The sequence below is a fragment of the Penicillium malachiteum genome (assembly GCF_028827825.1).
Source record: "Penicillium malachiteum strain IBT 17515 chromosome Unknown utg000002l:1.0-8849297.0:1.0-8852440.0, whole genome shotgun sequence".
NCBI lineage: Eukaryota > Fungi > Ascomycota > Eurotiomycetes > Eurotiales > Aspergillaceae > Penicillium > Penicillium malachiteum.
Genome location: NW_026643095.1, coordinates 8,026,237 through 8,044,523, shown reverse-complemented (window position 1 = coordinate 8,044,523; position 18,287 = coordinate 8,026,237). Strand labels below are relative to the sequence as shown.

The window sequence follows — 18,287 nt, the reverse complement described above, 5'->3', positions numbered from 1 at the left end:
GTCGTTTTCTGAGTTATCCATAGCCACAATAGTTCCTCAGTATCTCCCAGGAGAATCTGAAGATAAATAGCGCATAAACCCCGCCAATCCTTGAAGCTTACCACCTGGCAGTCATCGCCTTCAACTTTTCTAGAAGTACTAGTAAAGGTCAGACCAAAAAGAGTCATATCATTGCATTACCACTAACAGCTCAACAATTCCTTGAATTTCATCTACTGTTCTCAGCCATGGAAACCACCCACGCACTTTCAATGAACATCTACGGCCGCGGCAACGCCAAACTTGGCGATGGTCCCTCGCATATGGGAATCGCAATCTATGAAAAGGGCTCCTCAACCTGCGAAATGCACCATATTCGTAATCCCACCGACGAAGACTTTCTCTACGATCCGCGAACACAGCCTCTTGATGATCCAGTCCTCAAAGGTCGCTGCGAACTTACGTCTCTTTCCTCTGAACAAAGTCAACAAGTAGCTGGCCTGCTCTCCGCATTTGGGAACGACGACTCTCACATCCCTGAGTTTGGGATCGGAAACTGCCAAGACTGGGTTGCTGGTGCTGTTGCAATGCTTGAGCATGCGGGGTTTGTCTCTCCCGGATAAGGGAAATTCTGGAAGAGTATGATGAATAGAAGCTCGGAGGAAATGAAGAATGAGTGTCTTCAGACGGGAAGGACATGGATAGATGGTCCTGAGTCGACATGGGAAGGGGAGCCTGATGCCAGATTTGCGGACAAAGAAAATGATAAGGTGAGGCCAGTCGGAGAATTGACTCAGAACGAAGTGTTTCGGGCTCGAATACAGTCACTTTTGGGATCGAAAGGAAGTGGAGTAAGTGACGAGGCACCTGCTGAACGGCCGTTCTATGTGTCGAGTCCCTTCTTTAGCGAGACAAATGAGAGGGATAATTGAATAACTCATTGAAGCACAATATTATGAAAGAAGTGATCATTATACAAAGCCATATATGAAATATCTACTTTATAGAATATGTTCAAGAAGATACTTCAATCAGACTGCTCTTTATAGATCTGTTTGAAGTCCCACGTGACCCTTCCGGGGAACCTCGGCAGACGGAAAGTGTCCTAGCGTCTTTGATGGCTTACAGAGAGTCGATCAAACCCCACGCCATTATCCGGGCATTGCTTCTCCATCTCCTCCTGCTCCCGTCAATTTTGTATAGAATCACGTTTTTCAACCTTCCCTTCAACATCCATTTTGATTTGGAAAAGAAAAACACACCTACACATCTACACCATGTCGTTCCTCGGTGGCGCGGAGTGCTCTACGGCGGGAAACCCATTGACACAGTTCACAAAACACGTCCAAGATGATAAGTCTCTACAGCGAGATCGGCTGGTTGGCCGTGGCCCCGGTATGCAAGAAGGAATGCGTTCCCGTGGTATGATGGGCGGTCAAGACCAGGTGCGTGTACAAAACAATCAGTCACTGTTTTCCGAAAGTGACGAAAACCCTCCGAAGATAACTAACCATCATGTCCTTTACCGGGGACTCTCTAGATGATGGATGATTTCATGCAACAACCAGGACAGCAATTAAATGGACCCTCCCCTCAACCTTTCGCGATGGAGCAAATGCGCCGTGAGCTCGAGAACTTCCAAACTGCCTCACCCCGCACAGGGACCCCCGCCTGGGCGGCCGAGTTCGATCCCGGCGAGCAGGCTCGTATGGAAGCCGCATTCCCTGGTGCACAGATGAACAATGGATCTGGATTTACACCAGCGGAATTTGCCCGGTTCCAGCAGCAGAGTCGTATGGGTATGCCTCAAACATCCAGTCCCGCTACCACGGCTACCCCGCCCATGATGGCAGGGTACCAGCGGCCGATGGGAATGGGGATGGGAGGCATGTACGGCGGTATGGGTGGTATGGGAATGATGCGTCCCATGGGTGGAATGGGTGGACCGATGATACAACAACAGCCCGTCGAAGGTACTACACAAGATAAGGGCAAGGGTCGAATGGTGGAGTTAGACGATGAGAACTGGGAAGCCCAGTTTGCCGAGATGGAGACCGCTGGCAATGAGACCCAGACGGATGAAGAAGCAAATGCAGCGATGGAGGCAGAGTTGAATGAGCTGGATAGGTCAGTGCCCACCTCCGATGATGCCTTTGAGTCCGTTTGGGAGCGAGTTCAAGCTGAGACAGCGGCGAGTAGAAAATTGGCGGAGCAAGATGACTTCGAGGTCACAGATAACGTACACGTTGGTGACCTAGGAGACTGGGAAGGCTTTGATAGCCTCAACACACGATTCCGCGACCCCCAGCTGGGCGATTACATGTTTGAAGAGGAAAATGTCTATCAATCAGTCAATAACCCATTCGAGGAGGGAGTGAAAATCATGCGAGAGGGTGGCAATCTTTCATTGGCAGCCCTTGCCTTTGAGGCTGCTGTCCAGAAGGACCCTCAGCATGTGCAAGCATGGACAATGCTGGGCTCAGCACAGGCTCAAAATGAGAAGGAATTGCCTGCAATCCGGGCTTTGGAACAGACACTCAAGATCGATTCTGGAAACCTGGACGCCTTGATGGGCCTTGCTGTTTCTTACACCAACGAGGGTTATGATTCGACTGCGTATAGAACACTAGAGCGCTGGCTGTCTAACAAATACCCGACAATCATTGACCCTAAGGAGGTCTCTGGTGATGCAGACCTCGGATTCACAGATCGTCAACTACTTCATGATCGTGTTACAGAGCTTTTCATTCAAGCAGCTCAACTTTCCCCCTCCGGAGCCCAGATGGACCCGGACGTGCAGGTTGGTCTGGGTGTGCTTTTCTATTGCGCCGAGGAGTACGAGAAGGCAGTTGACTGCTTCTCTGCTGCATTGGCTTCTACCGAGTCTGGTACCACCAACCAGCGCGAGCAGCTCCACTTACTTTGGAACCGTCTCGGTGCCACTCTGGCCAACTCTGGCCGCTCCGAGGAGGCCATTGAAGCATATGAGCAAGCTCTTACAATTAACCCTAACTTTGTGCGCGCCCGCTACAACCTCGGCGTTTCTTGCATTAATATCGGCTGTTATCCCGAGGCTGCACAGCACCTGCTGGGCGCTCTATCCATGCACCGTGTGGTCGAGCAAGAGGGTCGTGAACGTGCTCGCGAGATTATCAGTGGTGGTGGTGCTCCTGATGGCCTTGATGATGAGCGCCTTGAGCGTATGTTGCACATCAGCCAGAACCAGAGCACGAACCTATATGACACACTCCGCCGCGTCTTCAGCCAGATGGGACGACGTGATCTGGCTGACCAGGTGGTGGCCGGTATGGATGTGAACGTTTTCCGCAAGGAATTTGAATTCTAGTTTTATTCCCCGCAACATCATGACTTGGCTTTCTGTATTTTTCTCAGGTTGTATCTATTTTATGGTGGAGATGGATTGCCAGCAGGGCCTGGCTGCATTTCTTTTTATCATATACGTGCGCAGACATTACGAGAGCATGGATTTTCTAAATAGAATTTGATGATCAATCTTTTACTGCGAATAGCCCTTCAGAGCCCCAGGGCTATTTTAATTGTGACATTGAAGCTTCACAACTAGCGAAATGGATGGAATGGAGTCGGATTCATCAAGTCATCCACAACCTTTGCGGTAGCAATGGCCTTTTCCTCCCCGAATCTCCCACCCACAATCTGTACACAGATAGGCATTCCATGCACGAGCTCACTATCATCTATAGCCACTATTATCAGCATATGGTCAAGCCTGATTGATACTTGCCAACTCACATTGCGAATAATTAAACGCATCAGACTCATTTCGAGCTTCATAACTTTCCCATTCGACATTCTTTCCGCCCCCAACAGCATCGAGTGCTCGATCTGCTTTGGTAACTGGTACTGTGACTGAGGCATAGTTGAGTAAGTTCCACATACCAGTATATCCAACCCACTGTTTACTCTGAACCCAGTCCTTGGGCTTGTATCCAACCCATGGGATAACGGGCATAAGCAGGACATCAATACCAGCGGCTAGCCATTGTTTGAGCATAGCCGTGGAAAGTGCATATTTGTCTTGTTCAATCTGAAGTGAAATTAGTCCAATGTCTTTTAGACTATCCGTCTCAGTGATCCAATATTGACAACTTCTTGCCATTGGTGTCATGAATGAGCTCAATTACCTTCTCTCGCTCTTCAAGCGTTAACATGTCCTTCTCTGTTCCGACTAACATACCCTCAATCAGAGGCTCGCTGATCATTTCACATAATTTGCGACAATGAACGCCTCCCTCGCCGAGAATGGCTTTGTACCACATCTCTGTTGCAGGGACGTGCAGGGAGGTATCCCATTCGATCACTAAGCTATACGTTAATATCCAATCTTCTCACTAAGAAATAATTAGTCTTGAAATCAAAAGATTGACAATCTCATACCCTCATGTCCTGCTTTTCGCAATGCTTGAATAGTCTCGTTCATAGCTCGCGTCACAGGAGGCTGTGGCTTAACCACCCCGTCATCGATCACAACACCTATTCTCAGTTTTCGGTCCATAGGCGGAGTTGCAAGCTCTTTTCTCCACGGAATTGGAATAGCAGATGGATCCAAATTCCAAGGACTTGACGCTAGAAGTCTCTCCATAAAGTACTCAGTTGTTGCCAGCGATGATGCCATTGGACCAGCGACGGGTGGAACAAGATAATGCTGATGCAGGCTGAAGAGGTATGTCAATGAGAGTGCATCAAGAAGAGCATTAGGTATACCCACAAGGAACAGTCCCACGGCACCCGTCCTGTTGTCGGGAAAATCGAGTATAGACCCTGTAGCGCCGAGGGAACACGAATCGAGCCACCAATGTCTGTACCAATCCCAAGAATACTCCCTCCACATCCAACAAGGGCTCCCTCCCCACCAGAACTACCACCGGAGATGAGATTGAAATTGAAGGCGTTGGTAGATTGACCAAATACATGGTTGTAGGAGTCAGCCATCTAATAATCGGACGAGAATATCAGTGGAGTCCCAGACAAACTAGCATATGATGAGAAAACATACCATCAAAGACTGAGGAACATTCGTCTTGACGTACATAACTGCTCCCATGGACTCAAGCAGCTGCACGATTTCACTTGACGACTTCGCCGGTTTGTCAATCAAACCAACCCAACCTAATAGGCATAGCAGCATTAGATCCACGAACACACCAATTCAAGAAAAGAACAAAATAGACGCAGGCATCTTACCAACTGTAGTATCCAAGCCCTCAATATTAAACCGATCCTTAATGGAAACTGGAATTCCATGCAAAGGACCAACGACCTCTCCCGTCCGCACAAGATGCTCATCAAATTCTCGTGCCCGGTCAAGTGCCCTATCAAAGCAGATTTCCGTAAGACATTTAGTCAACTGCTGCGCGATTGCAGCTCGCTTGCAAAAGGCCGTCGTTAACTGAAGACTCGTAACACGGCGCGTAGTCACTGCCGACACCAGGTCCCGGATATCGGTCGTCTCAGTCCATGCTAGTTCATCTGAGGAGAGGATACCACTTGAACGGATAACATCTACGCATGAGAGTGGTGAGTTAGAGAGGACTGAGTCTGGGAGACGCCATTCTGGGGGAATAAGTTCATGCTGTGCGGCTCTCTTTGCGAGAACAGCGGGTTTCCAATGTGGGATGGTGGTCATTGTTAGAGCAGTGAGCTTATAGATGTCTAGATCTATTGGAGATTATTGATGTAAAGATAACTGGAGTTGAGTACTTGGGATGAATAGTGTTTCTTCTTCAGGATCGAGTCTCATAAGCCGAATGTGAGTCGAGTCTTTCCCCTCTTTCTTATCGACCCGAGGAATTGGGGTTAAACTATGAGGGGTCATACCAAAAGGGTAACTTGCACCGCCTGATGATAACCGGATCAGTTAATCTTGGCTGACGGGGGCATAAATGGAGATAAGACCATCTCTGCTGATAAATGCAGTGCTATTAGGTACGTTCCAAAGGCTTTCGACATTAGGAATGTTTGGTCCAATATATGCCGAATATTAGACTATTCCTTGAATGAAAGCTTTGATGTTTCAATGCTAGCAGCTGAGCCTTGGAAGCAATATCATGTGTAGAGAATTGAACAGGGGTGGAATGCCTCATTTCATACGAATATTGTACATTAGGTCCTTTGTAGGTCTATTTACACTGTCATCAACATGCTGGCATTCTTGTACCAAGTCAAGAACGGATTTTCTCCGTTTCGAGTCTCTGTATCCTCAATGTAAGCCCAGCGGTTCACAAAGTCCTCATGACTCATAACCTGAGTCAATTTCCCTGTCACGGCACGGTAGACATCCTCAACGACGTTAAAGTCGGTAGGGAAGAAGATATCGAAGTAACCTTGGTGAACCTGTATTATCATGAGCATGAGCCTGGTATATTATATTGAGGTGGATATAAACTTACAAATGGAGTAGTCACCGGTACAGTCTGTCTCTGGTATCGCGTCTGTACAACAGGGGCATTTATTCCAGGCACCGCATCAGGCAGAGAACTGAAGTCACTAGACACGAGACGATGAGCTGGGAAATACTGGTTCAGAACGTCGAAGAACTGCATCAGTCGCGTTGGGATGTATTCAGGCAGAGAATGGGCCTTGCCGAAGGGAGGCGTTGAGCGAAGACCACGAAGGAGCCGAGGGCCCAAGGGACTGGGGAAGGGACGCCGAGCAGCAGCTTGGCGTACGCGCAGGAATCGAGCAGCGACAGGGTCTAGCTGATTATTGTAGTATTCGTGGAATTCGCCGCCTGCATCAATCAAGACACCACCCTGCTGTGGCATCTCAGTTTGGCAATCATAGCGGATTGTGTCATGGCCAAAGTTATCAAAGACCTCAAGACCGAGGAAAAAACACGGAGAGTGTACGTATGTGTCCCAGTCAAAGATTGACCGGTTGATGATCTCAACGCGGTCTCGGTGGCCGCGGGAGTTGAGGGCATCTGTCAGGTTCTTGTACTGCAGATCTGCAAGGGCAGGCGAGATCTCAATAATCTTGAACTTGGTACGCTGGTAGACCTCATAATCGGTATCACGGATGAAATCCAAGATGTTCAACATCATTGTACCGTTTCCAGCACCCATCTCGTAAATGATCAAGTCATGGTAGGGGTAAAGGGTGAGCTTGTAGTTTGAAACTAGGTAACGTGCAATAGTCTCGCCATAGTACGGCTTGAAAAGCTCCGTCGGTGTATGCCACAGCTGACGCGCAATGTCTGGTTTTATCTCGTCGAGTCGGTCTTCGAATTCAATGTATCGTTCTCCCACCATCCGATGGAAGGCTGGCCCGTCGTCAATGCGGTTAAAGTCGAATGGCTCGCCAGGCGTGAAGATAGTTGCATGCTTCGAAAAGTAACCGTAATGGGGGTTATACAGACTATCTGTAAATATGGAGTCAGCAACTAGAGTTCATAACCCAATGGCTCCGCAAACATACCGTCGATGAATTCGCGTGTTAACATTTTCACCTGTCTAGGTCGCTCGCGCCGACTGCGCAATTCCTTCGCTGTTACAGTGGGGTATGTCCGATATTCTTCATCGATATTCTTGGAGATATCTCCTCGCTTGACCCAGAGCATGCCATCATCCTGCACCTTACGTTTCGCGGGTGTGCGACGTGTGAGGAATGAACGAGTTTGATTACGTGGTAATGAGGATGGTGAACGACGTATGGATTGACATGCTGGATGTCGGAACAGCTGGCGAAACAGCTGGTTGAGGACAAGGGAGTCCATGATGCCTGGGAAGCTGCAAGAACCTTGGAAGTTGCGGAGACAGCTCAAGTGCGATTTGGTGATGCACTGGTGTTGCCTCAGGCACCAAGGCACGTGCCGAGTCGGCATCAGCGCAAACGTTACTTGAGTTTCTATATTTTTCTCTTTACCTGACTTGTTTGAATCTGGGAATGGACTGGAAATGGGTCTGAATTGATTGACATAATCATCCAGAACCTACATTCAAGTCAATCTGTCCATCTTGACTTCGCATATTGCAGGTTCAAATAAGTGGCCCGAGCGCCCTATCATCACGACATTCCCAGCTTGATAAAACCATCATTGGAAGGATAGCGAGAGCCATAGGCTATTCTGCACAATGCCAGACCACTCCGCTGTATACATTGGCACAGCATTTGTTGCTGGAGTCTGTTTGACTCTCGCATGCAAAGAGGTACTCGATTCACGCCGTCATAAAAAATCCCCAAGCTCAGAGCCACAAGCCAGTGCGCTTATTGCTCGGTCAGGGCCCCCCGCAATTGTAGAGGGCATTGAAGGGTGCATTGGGAATACACCTCTTTTTAGGATCAAATCATTGTCAGACGAAACCGGCTGTGAGATCCTGGCCAAGGCAGAAGTATGCAAACCCAAGCACCAAAAAGACTACTTTTAAACTAACCAATATACTCTGCAGTTTCTGAATGGAGCTGGTCAAAGTTCCAAGGACCGTGTTGCGTTGAGCATGATTGAACTGGTATGGCTGAGATCAGAGCACTCCCGTAAAGACCCAGTGCTAATCATTTGACAGGCAGAGGAAGAGGGTATCTTGACGCCTTACGCAGGCGATACAATTTACGAGGGCACATCAGGATCAACCGGTATATCACTAGCATCGTTGGCACGAGCAAAAGGATATTTGGCACATATGTAAACCTTACCCCTATGTGCCAGAAGTGAACCCAATGGCTAATAATCAAACCAGCTGCATGCCCTCAGACCAAGCGATTGAGAAGTCCAATCTTCTTTTGAAGCTGGGTGCAATCGTAGACCGTGTGCCTCCAGCGCCAATTGTCGAAAAAGAAAACTTTGTTAACCGTGCCCGAGCCCTAGCACTTGCTCACACGGCCTCAAGTGCCATCTCAACTGAAGAAGGTGAAGTAGTACCTTCAGAGCGCATGTCAAGAGGGCGCGGCTTCTTCGCAGACCAATTCGAAAATGAAGCCAACTGGCGCGCCCACTATGGTGGCAGTGGTCCGGAAATCTATGTTCAATGCAATGGCAAGATCGATGCTTTCGTAGCAGGCGCTGGAACCGGTGGAACTATCTCTGGCGTGGCTCGGTACCTGAAGCCCCTCTTACCAAATATCACTGTTGTCCTTGCGGATCCACAGGGCAGTGGATTATACAACCGCGTTCGATATGGCGTGATGTTTGATCTGAAGGAGCGAGAGGGCACGCGCCGGAGACGTCAGGTTGATACCATTGTTGAGGGTATCGGCATCAATCGTGTCACTGCCAACTTTGAAGTGGGTAAGGAGCTCGTCGATGATGCGGTCCGCGTTACAGATGCACAGGCATTAGCTATGGCGCGCTGGCTTGTTGAAAAAGATGGTATCTTCGTTGGGAGCAGCAGTGCGGTCAATTGCTTTGCGGCTGTGAAGACAGCGCAGAAACTTGGGCCTGGTCATCGCATCGTGACGATGCTATCAGACTCTGGTTCGCGACACCTGTCTAGATTCTGGGCTAAGGCTGGCGACGTTGGTGGTGCGGTTGATACCAAGCTTACTGATGTCCTAAATGCCCGGGATGAAGATTTCCAATAGATGGGTCCCACTGGCAGTTATGATGGAATCTACTGATCTGTCTACTTCAAAATGCTTCTTTGATATACCAAGAACTCCCATAGATGTTGGGCTGTGTTATATTATGAAGCTAAAGCGCTTAGCTGGAGATTTTCTGGGGGTTCTAGATCCCTGTCGACTGACAGACGGGCTATCAATATAGATGGCAGACAATTTGGATGGCGAGGAAGCGAGTGGATCATCATCTTCTTCATCACTCTCATCAACGAGATCCTCAAACACACGGATGGGTTCCTGAGGTTCCTGAGGTTTCTTTCTGGCAAAAATGAACGAATCGTCATCTCCGGGGCTTTCTGGCGATGGGCCTTCATCAGGCGCAGCAATTTCTTCCGGCACATCTGATTGCTCGTCATCATATTCCTCATCTTGTTGAATTGACTGCTCAGGTGCACGGTATCCTTCGCCTAACCAGACTTCATCTCCCACCCAGAGTCGCAGCAATTCAAATTCAATCTCAGCTTTAGTGCGATGAGGAAATTTGTCTGTAATATCAAGCCAAGATAAACCTGTCTCATCTTTTAGATGATGTAAAGTTTGAATCTCAGACTTGCTCCAGGGAGCCGATAGTGGTGGTGGACACTCTCGACGGGCGGTCCAATGATGTATATTCCATTGATAAATACCAGCCCTTGTACGGCCAGGTACACAATCATGAATTTCCTTCCATTTTTCTTTTGCATATGTCTCATGCGAACGATGAGCTTGGCTTCGTCAGGTTCCAAGCCTCGGGGTGATTTGGTGGGTGTGTTATCCGAGGACGTGGTATCGGCAACGTGGGAGTGGGGGGTGGCATATGAATCACATTGTTGTAGATTAGGCGTCTCGTCAAATGCCACATGGTTCTGCGTATCATTCCCACTCGTGTGGCTTTCATCAAGATTAACTTCAGCTTCATTAGCCGATTGGTCATCATCACGCGGAACTAGTGTATCGGGCAATGGTTGGCGAGATAGAGGCGAGTCTGTATAATCCGGTGGCTGCATATATTTTCCACGTAGGTTTTGTGTCTTGCCCCTTTTTGCTGAAGGCGAAGGTTCAAATTCTTGAAGCGGGTCGTCTGATTCATCTCCATCTGGTGTGGCTGCAAATGACCAGTCGTGCACCATAGGGCTGGAATGGTACTTCCGCTTCGCCCGGGGCCGGCGTTTGCTCGGTGTGGCTCGTGGCTTGCCTTCTGTACGGGGGCGTCGTGCTGGCTGATTTATGCTCCATAACGATCCAGAACCAGGTGGAGATGGGTCTCTTCTGAAGCCAGGCAACCTTGGGGAAACGTTCTTGTATCTTGTTTCGGCCGAAGGCGTAGTAAATTGAGTTGGCAAGGCCGGCGCCTGCCAAGCAGGGTCTACTGGTCCAGTATCTTGGTAAAAAGGGTCTGGGACGTTTGCCAAGTTGATAACAGGCTTTTTGATGGTCATCTTGGAGTCGAGACCCGTGTCCACCAATGCGTTGTTCAATGGCGACTTGACCAGTTCTGTTTCACCCTCAACAGAGATCTCTGGTAATTTCTCTGGTAGACCAGTTCCTTCTCTATCGTCATCTGTTTCCCCATCTGACAAGGCAGCTTCGTGTAGCCACGCCTCACTTGCTTCCCCGGCGTCATCCTCCTGGCGCATCCCCGATAGGTGGCCATTGTCGACCACAATCTTCCCAGTTTGTAGATCAATCTCGTCAGCAATGTCCGTAAAGTCCTTTCCGTACTTTGAGAAAATTCCCTCGAATATCGATTTGAGTCGCATGTCATTATGGGCGCGCGCGGCCTGGAGGTCCCACTCCTCCTCTATCTCCTCATCCTGCTCTTCTAACACTCCCTTCTCCGTATGATCAAGTTCCGGGGATAGGCGGGGCCTTTTCGAAGGTCTTTCCATGGTGGGAATCGTAGACGCAAACTATAATGGATAGAGAGTAATAGCGCGTCGGTCGATTGTTAACGCGGTCGGATCGGAGCTCATTTGCGAGACGAAGCTGGAACTAGCATGATTTGCTCGGAGGAAGAAAATAAGCCTCAAACAGCCTGTTGGATAACTTCATTGAATCCCATAGAAGATAACATTGTTTGTTTGGCGAGAATGCAGGTGTAGTGATGCGCGCATCAGCGGAGCGCGAAAGTTGAAAAACAAACGGAAACATGACGTTCCCGCGGCTCCAAGTTCAACCTCCCCACATCCTATCTCCATCTCCATCTCCAAGCATGAACTGATCCGCCCCGTTCTCCCCCCCACTATGTATTGCCAGAAGTGCAGGTCGCCCTTAAAGCTGGATGGCTCTCTTGAGTCACTTAATCCAGCTGCGTTTGAGCTACTCATAAGTAAGCTTACGCTATCTCCCGCCTAGCTACATGATGATCCTAATAAAGCTTCTAGACTCCACAGGCAGAACAATACCCGAACATGGCGCTGTGTCACCCGCTACGAGAACATCTTATCCTCCGGAACGACGAGAGCTTTATGATCGTGCTACAAAGAATGCTTCGGCTCCAGTATACAAGAGATCTATTCCTGGGCCCCGGTCGGACGGCCATGGAAAACTCCCGGGTCTGCCTCGAGGCGATAGCGGAAACATGTCGTTCGTGGTGCTTACAGAATCACAATTTGTTCCTCCTCCAGTTGAGACCCTGTCTCATCGCCCCAAGCAATCGAGTATTGGACAGGGCCAGGATCATACTCATGAGGAAGCATCGTTCTCCAATCAAATTGAACGGACTACACGCCTTTTCGAGATTGTGTCTGCACGCTCGGATATCGACCACCCCATCTGTGTAGAATGTACCGATATGCTGGTAGAAGCACAACAGAAACGCCTAGGAGGTGCTACAAAGGAGCGTGATGCCTATATATCATTCCTCAGAACCTTGAACGGGTCAGTTCCAACCGCCGACGAGCTAGAATCAGCCGAGGAATCACTCAAAGCCAGCTTGGAAGCTGAAAAAGAGGCCCTTGCAGAGCTGAAAGCGCTTGAGCAACAAAAGGCGGCCCTGGACAAGGACATTGCCGGCTTGGAAGAGGAATCGCAACAGCTGGACGAAGACGAAGAGGCGTTCTGGAGGGCTCGCAATGGCTTTGCTCTGACACTCGCAGAGTTTCAAACCGAACGGGACGCGCTGAATATGCGGTACGACCATGACTCGCAGCAGCTGGAACGACTACAAAGAACGAATGTCTATAATGACGCGTTTTGCATTGGTCATGACGGATATTTTGGTACGATTAACGGGTTGCGACTAGGCCGCCTCACTAACCCGTCGGTCGAGTGGCCCGAGATCAACGCCGCTTGGGGCCAAACTTGTCTACTTCTGGCTACAATCGCAGAGCGTCTCGGCTTTCAGTTCCAAGGATATCGGCTGAAACCACTGGGCTCCACTTCTCGGATCGACAAGATTGAGTATCCCGTGCATCCAAGCGGACCAGCTGCCACTGGACGGGGGACGCCCAAAGTCACCCAATTAGACCTGTTTTCGACCGGAGATCTGCCACTCAATCTCCCTTGGCTGCATCGCCGCTTTGATGCAGGTATGGTGGCGTTCCTCGACTGTCTACGCCAGCTCGGTGAATTTGTCGAATCGACCCCTGCCCCAGTCACAGCTGGACGTCGCGGCCAGACCGGTGCCACGGCCCCAGGGCTAAAATTGCCATACGAGATTGTGCGGGATCGCATCAATGACTCTAGTATCAAGCTTGGGTTTAACCAAAGTGATGAGACTTGGACTCGCGCCTGCAAATATACATTGACGTGCTGTAAGTTTTTACTAGCGCATGCGAGTAACGTCGCCAGCGCGGGCTCGACCAATTCTGCTGTTGCGGCTGCAGCTGTGGCAGCTGCTGAACAGGCTCGACAAGGCCCCGCCAAAAGCCGACCCTGAAGATTAGACGCGAGTCTTTGTGCAAAAGATTACGGAGTAACAGGGATCATGGGTTGTAAAGAAATTTCACACAGCCTCACTTTAAGCGACCTTTTGCTTTTTTCTCTTTATTTTTTTTTTCTCAAATTCCCCAATTTTCTTATTGAATGATTATCATTCCCCATGCGATGCACGGATCCCCTGGTACTCTGCGGATACGGAGGACATCATCACAGTACTTTTGACGATCAGCTTGTGATGGATGTCCCTTATGCAGCATCTGTCTCGCCAAATCTTTGATCTTATTGGATCCCAGATCGATCGACAGCGGGCAGCCCAATCTCCTCTTGTCATCCGCCGGAATGACCCAGCCGTCCATCTTGGGCTCCTGGATCTAGTCCTTCCATTATAATTCGGCCTGAACCTACCGGGGGAAAAGGCGAAGGGGAAGAATGAGCGCCCTTCTGATACGTTGTTCTACCGGAAGATGAATGCTGTGGTCGTCATGGATTCGCTCCCTTATCCGTTCTACGCGCTACATCCTAGTACCTGCAGGCGATCCGACCCGGTGAACGGTGGTCCGTGGACCTATGGTGATGACCGCGGTAGATTTCTCCGTGGGTTGGTCCAGTGCGCAATGTGGACCCTGCTCCACGCGGGAAATCCTCCTCCTGCCGTTTTGTGCCATATTTCAGGAGGGGACAGTTCCACAAGAGCGTCATCTGTAAGCTCCTAGGATGAGACACCCAGAAAAAAAGAGAAAGCCACTCAAAAAAGCAAAAAAAAAATAAAATCCACAGAGACGAACATACCTAGCTAGACACGACTCGGCCCCGCATTTCAGCATCGAACTCTCCGATCAATGCCTGTTCCAGTACTAGTCCCCGGGGCATGCACGAAGTAGGGACGGATGCCCGACTATCGCTTCACCACGCCCCCCCTTGAGCTTATGCCTCACTCTTGCCACTACGGAGGATAGAAGATTATCCTCTTGTATGGAGTAGAAATGAAATATCATAACCTTTAACTTTTCTTTTCTCTTTCCTTGGTGGACGGGGACCGGCAATCTAGTCCCCGAGCGCGTCGATCACTGCAGCGACGCCTTGCCACCTCATCGATCTCTCTCGCTCCGTGCGTTCTAGGCGTTGGGATTTGAACTAGTGCAGGCTACTCCTTTTAGGGAAACGCACAGAGTACCTAGGCCTGCACTTTGACCTCAGTACTTAAGTGGAGGTATGTATCGTGAACGAGCCGGAGGATCACCCTAAGGTACTCCATACACGCGGGCGTTACAGAATTGGTCCACATACAGAAATGGTCCACTTCTGGCCGTGTCTTTTTTAGTGTCATGAAATTAATTTAATCGCGATATTTTCTAAGCATGGTATTAGTTGATTGGAATTGATATTTTATGATATGAAGTACCTAGGTATCGGAGTACTCCGTAAACCTAGCACATCAAGTTATGATAAAGGCGAATTCCGAACTAGTACATATATTACTATTAGTACCGAGTAGTAAATTAATAACTTGAAAGAATTATGTAGTTTCATTATCTTTTTCAGCTCCTTCTCTTCAATTCAAGTTCCCTGTAATTTTGAGTACACGCAGCTGACCCGAGAGGCCTGAGTTTCGGCCGGCCAAGGGCCCCAGTTTCTGAATACGTACACATGGAGATCAAAGCGCAAGAATGATCAATTCCTATTAAACGAATTTTGAAAGAAAAAAATGAATCACTTAGCGTAATAATAGGAACCGTAATAAGACCAGGGGAACTTGAACCTTTGATCCCCCTTGGGTATTTTAGTATTTTACCTAGGTAGTTCAAGTTCAAATGTACATAAAGCGAGAGCCTAGTAATGTACATTTTATGTAGGTAACATTCTGGGGATGACACTTGTCTCTCAACGGCCAGACATACCTCTAACGGTCAATTTCCCTTGCTTCTAGGACACGAGGGATAGATAAAAGAAAAATGAAATATTATTTGCATTGATATTTTTTTTTTCTTTTTTTAATGGGAGTAATTCAATGTCAATAATAAAACGAAAAAGGTAAGAGATGGTATTATTGCCACTCTCTCTTCGTGGCTTGAGAACCATAGTATTGGGACCTAGTGTCGCAATAGAGAGAAAAAAGGACAAAGAGCTGTCAGGGAGGTTTCGGGCCGCTCCCGGCACGGGCTGGACCCCCTTTAGAGGGATAACTTATAAGTGGATTTGGGAGATTGACATTCAGATATTGATGAGATTTAGGTAAACTGATTATGAGATATAGATATAGAGACTATTCATGATTCACGTATCTCCTAGGTTATGATTATGATTATCTAGCATGACAGGTATATACACTTCTCGCGATTACGAGCATCTCTCAGGCTCTATTTTCCGGAGTAGCAAATCGGAATTCATTCAAGTAAGCCGCAGAAGCTTTGATAAAAAAGAAAAGGGAGGGGGAAAAAGTAAATAAAAAAAGAAAAAGAAAATAATAAAAAAGAAACTAAAAAAATCCCAGTTCAATATGAATAGGCAACGGAAAATGCATCCAATTTGCGGCCAGTGCGCTGCATGTAATAGTTCGGTTAGGCTGTACAGTAGCGAACAAAGGTACGAGATTTCAGCTCCACTTTAAGAGGACAAATCGTTTGTTTAGGTATCAATGAGGGTATTTTATCTGCACTTTTCTTTCTTTTTCTTTTTTATTTTATCATAGATTCATAGGTACTCCTGAAGTTCCGTACTTTTGATATTATCGAAAGTCCCGTAATCCATAATCATTACCTAGGAACTTCTAAGATTAACTTAAATAACATTTACTTATTTCCAAGGTTCAATGATTCAAATAATTCATACCTAAAGGTACTTTATATTACTCTATCTACTAACTCCATACATGCATACTGTAATCTCTTCCCTCTCCACATAGCTCGTGCCCCTCAAATGCCGACCTCGGAGATCACGATTTGACGCACCTTTCGCCGTTGACGATCATGACACTGACACGCCTGCACCTGAATGGATCCCATGTCAGCAACCTGATTTGGCCGGGGAAGCAGGGGGTCGTGCGTCCGCGCTGCTGCGGAGCGCCGCAAAGAGTAGTCAAGAGATTCCTTGGCCCCGGCCCTGATCTGAGAAGTTGCCTGGTGATCGCATTCTTTGCTTGATTATTTTTAATGACTATTTTTTTCCCTTTTCTATTATAATTCTTGAAATCTTTCTCGATCTTTTGCCAATTCATTTTTTATCTTGAAGTTTCCCTCCTTCTCCACCTAGATCCCCTAGAGATTGTATTTATCTTTTTTTTTTTTTTTTTTTTTCTATTTACCTTATCCTCGATTCTCTCTTTCAACAGCTTCTTCCTGAATGCATAGGCTCTCCAAAAATGGACCCTTATACACCTCCCATGACTCTTTCGCCCCAATCACCACCAACCGGGTCAACCGCTAACAATGCCGTATTTCGACCCCGCCGATCTGATGACTGGCACGAGTATCGTGAGGTTATTGAACAACTCTACCGCAGCGATCAGCTTAAATTGCGAGATGTCAAACGCATCATGGAGCGAGATTACAAATTTATCGCCTCGTATCAAACCATTTTTCTTTACTCTTTGATCCCTTCATTTTTATTCTATATAAACTTCATGTATAGCTTGAATATGGCTGGCTTTGTTTGATCGAATGCTATGCATTTCATACTATCCATAACTTGAAACATTTGAAACATTTCGCATATCCGCAACTTGAACAGCTCGCCTAACGCTGTCTACTCCAGAGAAAAACAATACAAGGATCGACTCGCCGCTTGGAATGTCCGAAAAAATATCAAAGCCGCCGAGGTACAAGTTCTGATTCGCAAAAAAGCCAAACGTGCCGCCCGAGGCAAGGCTACAGCATTCCGTCGAGCAGGTCAAGAAGTGGACCAAAAACGACTCACTCGTTTCGTTCGTCGATATGGTCACACATGGGTGAAGCCACGAGATAAAGATGAAGAATTGGGAAGTCCCGAGCCAAGTACGTTCTATTTATTAGTATATAATAAATCACATTTCCAATTCGAAACCCATCAGAGACACCAATACTTATGCCAATAGCAACAGAGACCCCATCCGACATGTCTTGTTATACACCGGAACCCGAAGATGAAACTCCAACACCAGTATCGCCGCTAGATGTGCATTCACCAACCAGAGAGACTCCGCCATACCCGCTGAATTACGGTATTTGACCCCAGACGAGCTATGACCAGAAAAGCAACAAAAGCAGAGAAGAAAATTGGGATTCTAATTGTGTCCTTCAGCAGACCCAAATAATATCGCGACTATGCCCGACCTAGTCATTGGTGATGAGCAATCCTATCCTATGGGCATGCACTCGCATTCGCACTCACACCCGCACCCGCACTCGCACTCGCACTCTAATCCGCCTACTCGCCACCCATATCACCCATCAGAACTCTCCCGACCAACTCACACTCATCCATCGCTTCAATCGATAATCAATTCAACACATTCAACACCCCGTCCACAAATTCAGACCCTTCCAGCAGCTCGCCCATCAATCTACTCCTCTGTACATCCCCCAGTTACGACCGCTACAACCACATCAGCATCTCATGTATCGACCCATGTATCGACCCACCACGATGATATCGATGCTCCAGGTGAAGTCGTCCATCACAATGATGAGTGGAATCGCCTCGATACTTTCCAGACCCGTCTAGAAGGTCTACAGTATACGTTAGATCGGACCATGTCCAAATGGGATGCCCCAGATTCGAACCAAGAAATGAGTCACCACGAAGGTCTCGGACTATGATCCATTCGAATTCCACATTCCAGGCTTCCACGTCCTTTCTTTTCATGCCTATTCGATCCTTCC

General features: G+C 48.0%; 8 protein-coding genes across 8 annotated transcripts; 5 read left to right on the top strand and 3 right to left on the bottom strand.

The window, feature by feature from the left end:
• Positions 1-227: 227 nt before the first annotated feature.
• On the top strand, positions 228-911 carry N7483_005993 (uncharacterized protein; the record flags this gene model as incomplete). Its single annotated transcript, XM_057089430.1, has 2 exons — positions 228-583; positions 632-911. The coding sequence occupies 2 exons, from the start codon at positions 228-230 to the stop codon at positions 909-911; spliced, it is 636 nt and encodes a 211-aa protein (XP_056949259.1).
• A 345-nt stretch (positions 912-1,256) lies between these two features.
• Positions 1,257-3,325, top strand: N7483_005992 (tetratricopeptide repeat protein; the record flags this gene model as incomplete). The annotated part of the gene is made up of 2 exons (XM_057089429.1): positions 1,257-1,424; positions 1,520-3,325. The coding sequence occupies 2 exons, from the start codon at positions 1,257-1,259 to the stop codon at positions 3,323-3,325; spliced, it is 1,974 nt and encodes a 657-aa protein (XP_056949258.1).
• A 233-nt stretch (positions 3,326-3,558) lies between these two features.
• Positions 3,559-5,644, bottom strand: N7483_005991 (uncharacterized protein; the record flags this gene model as incomplete). Its single annotated transcript, XM_057089428.1, has 7 exons — positions 3,559-3,695; positions 3,751-4,045; positions 4,143-4,318; positions 4,396-4,673; positions 4,727-4,950; positions 5,015-5,127; positions 5,203-5,644. 7 exons carry the CDS (start codon positions 5,642-5,644, stop codon positions 3,559-3,561), a joined length of 1,665 nt encoding a protein of 554 aa, XP_056949257.1.
• Positions 5,645-6,141: 497 nt separating this feature from the next.
• Positions 6,142-7,732, bottom strand: N7483_005990 (class I SAM-dependent methyltransferase; the record flags this gene model as incomplete). The annotated part of the gene is made up of 3 exons (XM_057089427.1): positions 6,142-6,351; positions 6,408-7,378; positions 7,435-7,732. The coding sequence occupies 3 exons, from the start codon at positions 7,730-7,732 to the stop codon at positions 6,142-6,144; spliced, it is 1,479 nt and encodes a 492-aa protein (XP_056949256.1).
• Positions 7,733-8,090: 358 nt separating this feature from the next.
• N7483_005989 (putative cysteine synthase) lies at positions 8,091-9,534 on the top strand (the record flags this gene model as incomplete). Its single annotated transcript, XM_057089426.1, has 4 exons — positions 8,091-8,348; positions 8,406-8,465; positions 8,520-8,638; positions 8,694-9,534. 4 exons carry the CDS (start codon positions 8,091-8,093, stop codon positions 9,532-9,534), a joined length of 1,278 nt encoding a protein of 425 aa, XP_056949255.1.
• Positions 9,535-9,630: 96 nt separating this feature from the next.
• N7483_005988 (Myb-like DNA-binding domain protein) lies at positions 9,631-11,438 on the bottom strand (the record flags this gene model as incomplete). Its single annotated transcript, XM_057089425.1, has 2 exons — positions 9,631-10,088; positions 10,121-11,438. 2 exons carry the CDS (start codon positions 11,436-11,438, stop codon positions 9,631-9,633), a joined length of 1,776 nt encoding a protein of 591 aa, XP_056949254.1.
• A 283-nt stretch (positions 11,439-11,721) lies between these two features.
• N7483_005987 (beclin 1) lies at positions 11,722-13,429 on the top strand (the record flags this gene model as incomplete). The annotated part of the gene is made up of 2 exons (XM_057089424.1): positions 11,722-11,878; positions 11,934-13,429. Coding segments are annotated over 2 exons (1,653 nt in total), but the record flags the coding sequence as incomplete, so codon positions are not given.
• Positions 13,430-16,789: 3,360 nt separating this feature from the next.
• N7483_005986 (Clr5 domain-containing protein) lies at positions 16,790-18,224 on the top strand (the record flags this gene model as incomplete). The annotated part of the gene is made up of 4 exons (XM_057089423.1): positions 16,790-16,992; positions 17,182-17,437; positions 17,509-17,626; positions 17,707-18,224. The coding sequence occupies 4 exons, from the start codon at positions 16,790-16,792 to the stop codon at positions 18,222-18,224; spliced, it is 1,095 nt and encodes a 364-aa protein (XP_056949252.1).
• Positions 18,225-18,287: the final 63 nt, after the last annotated feature.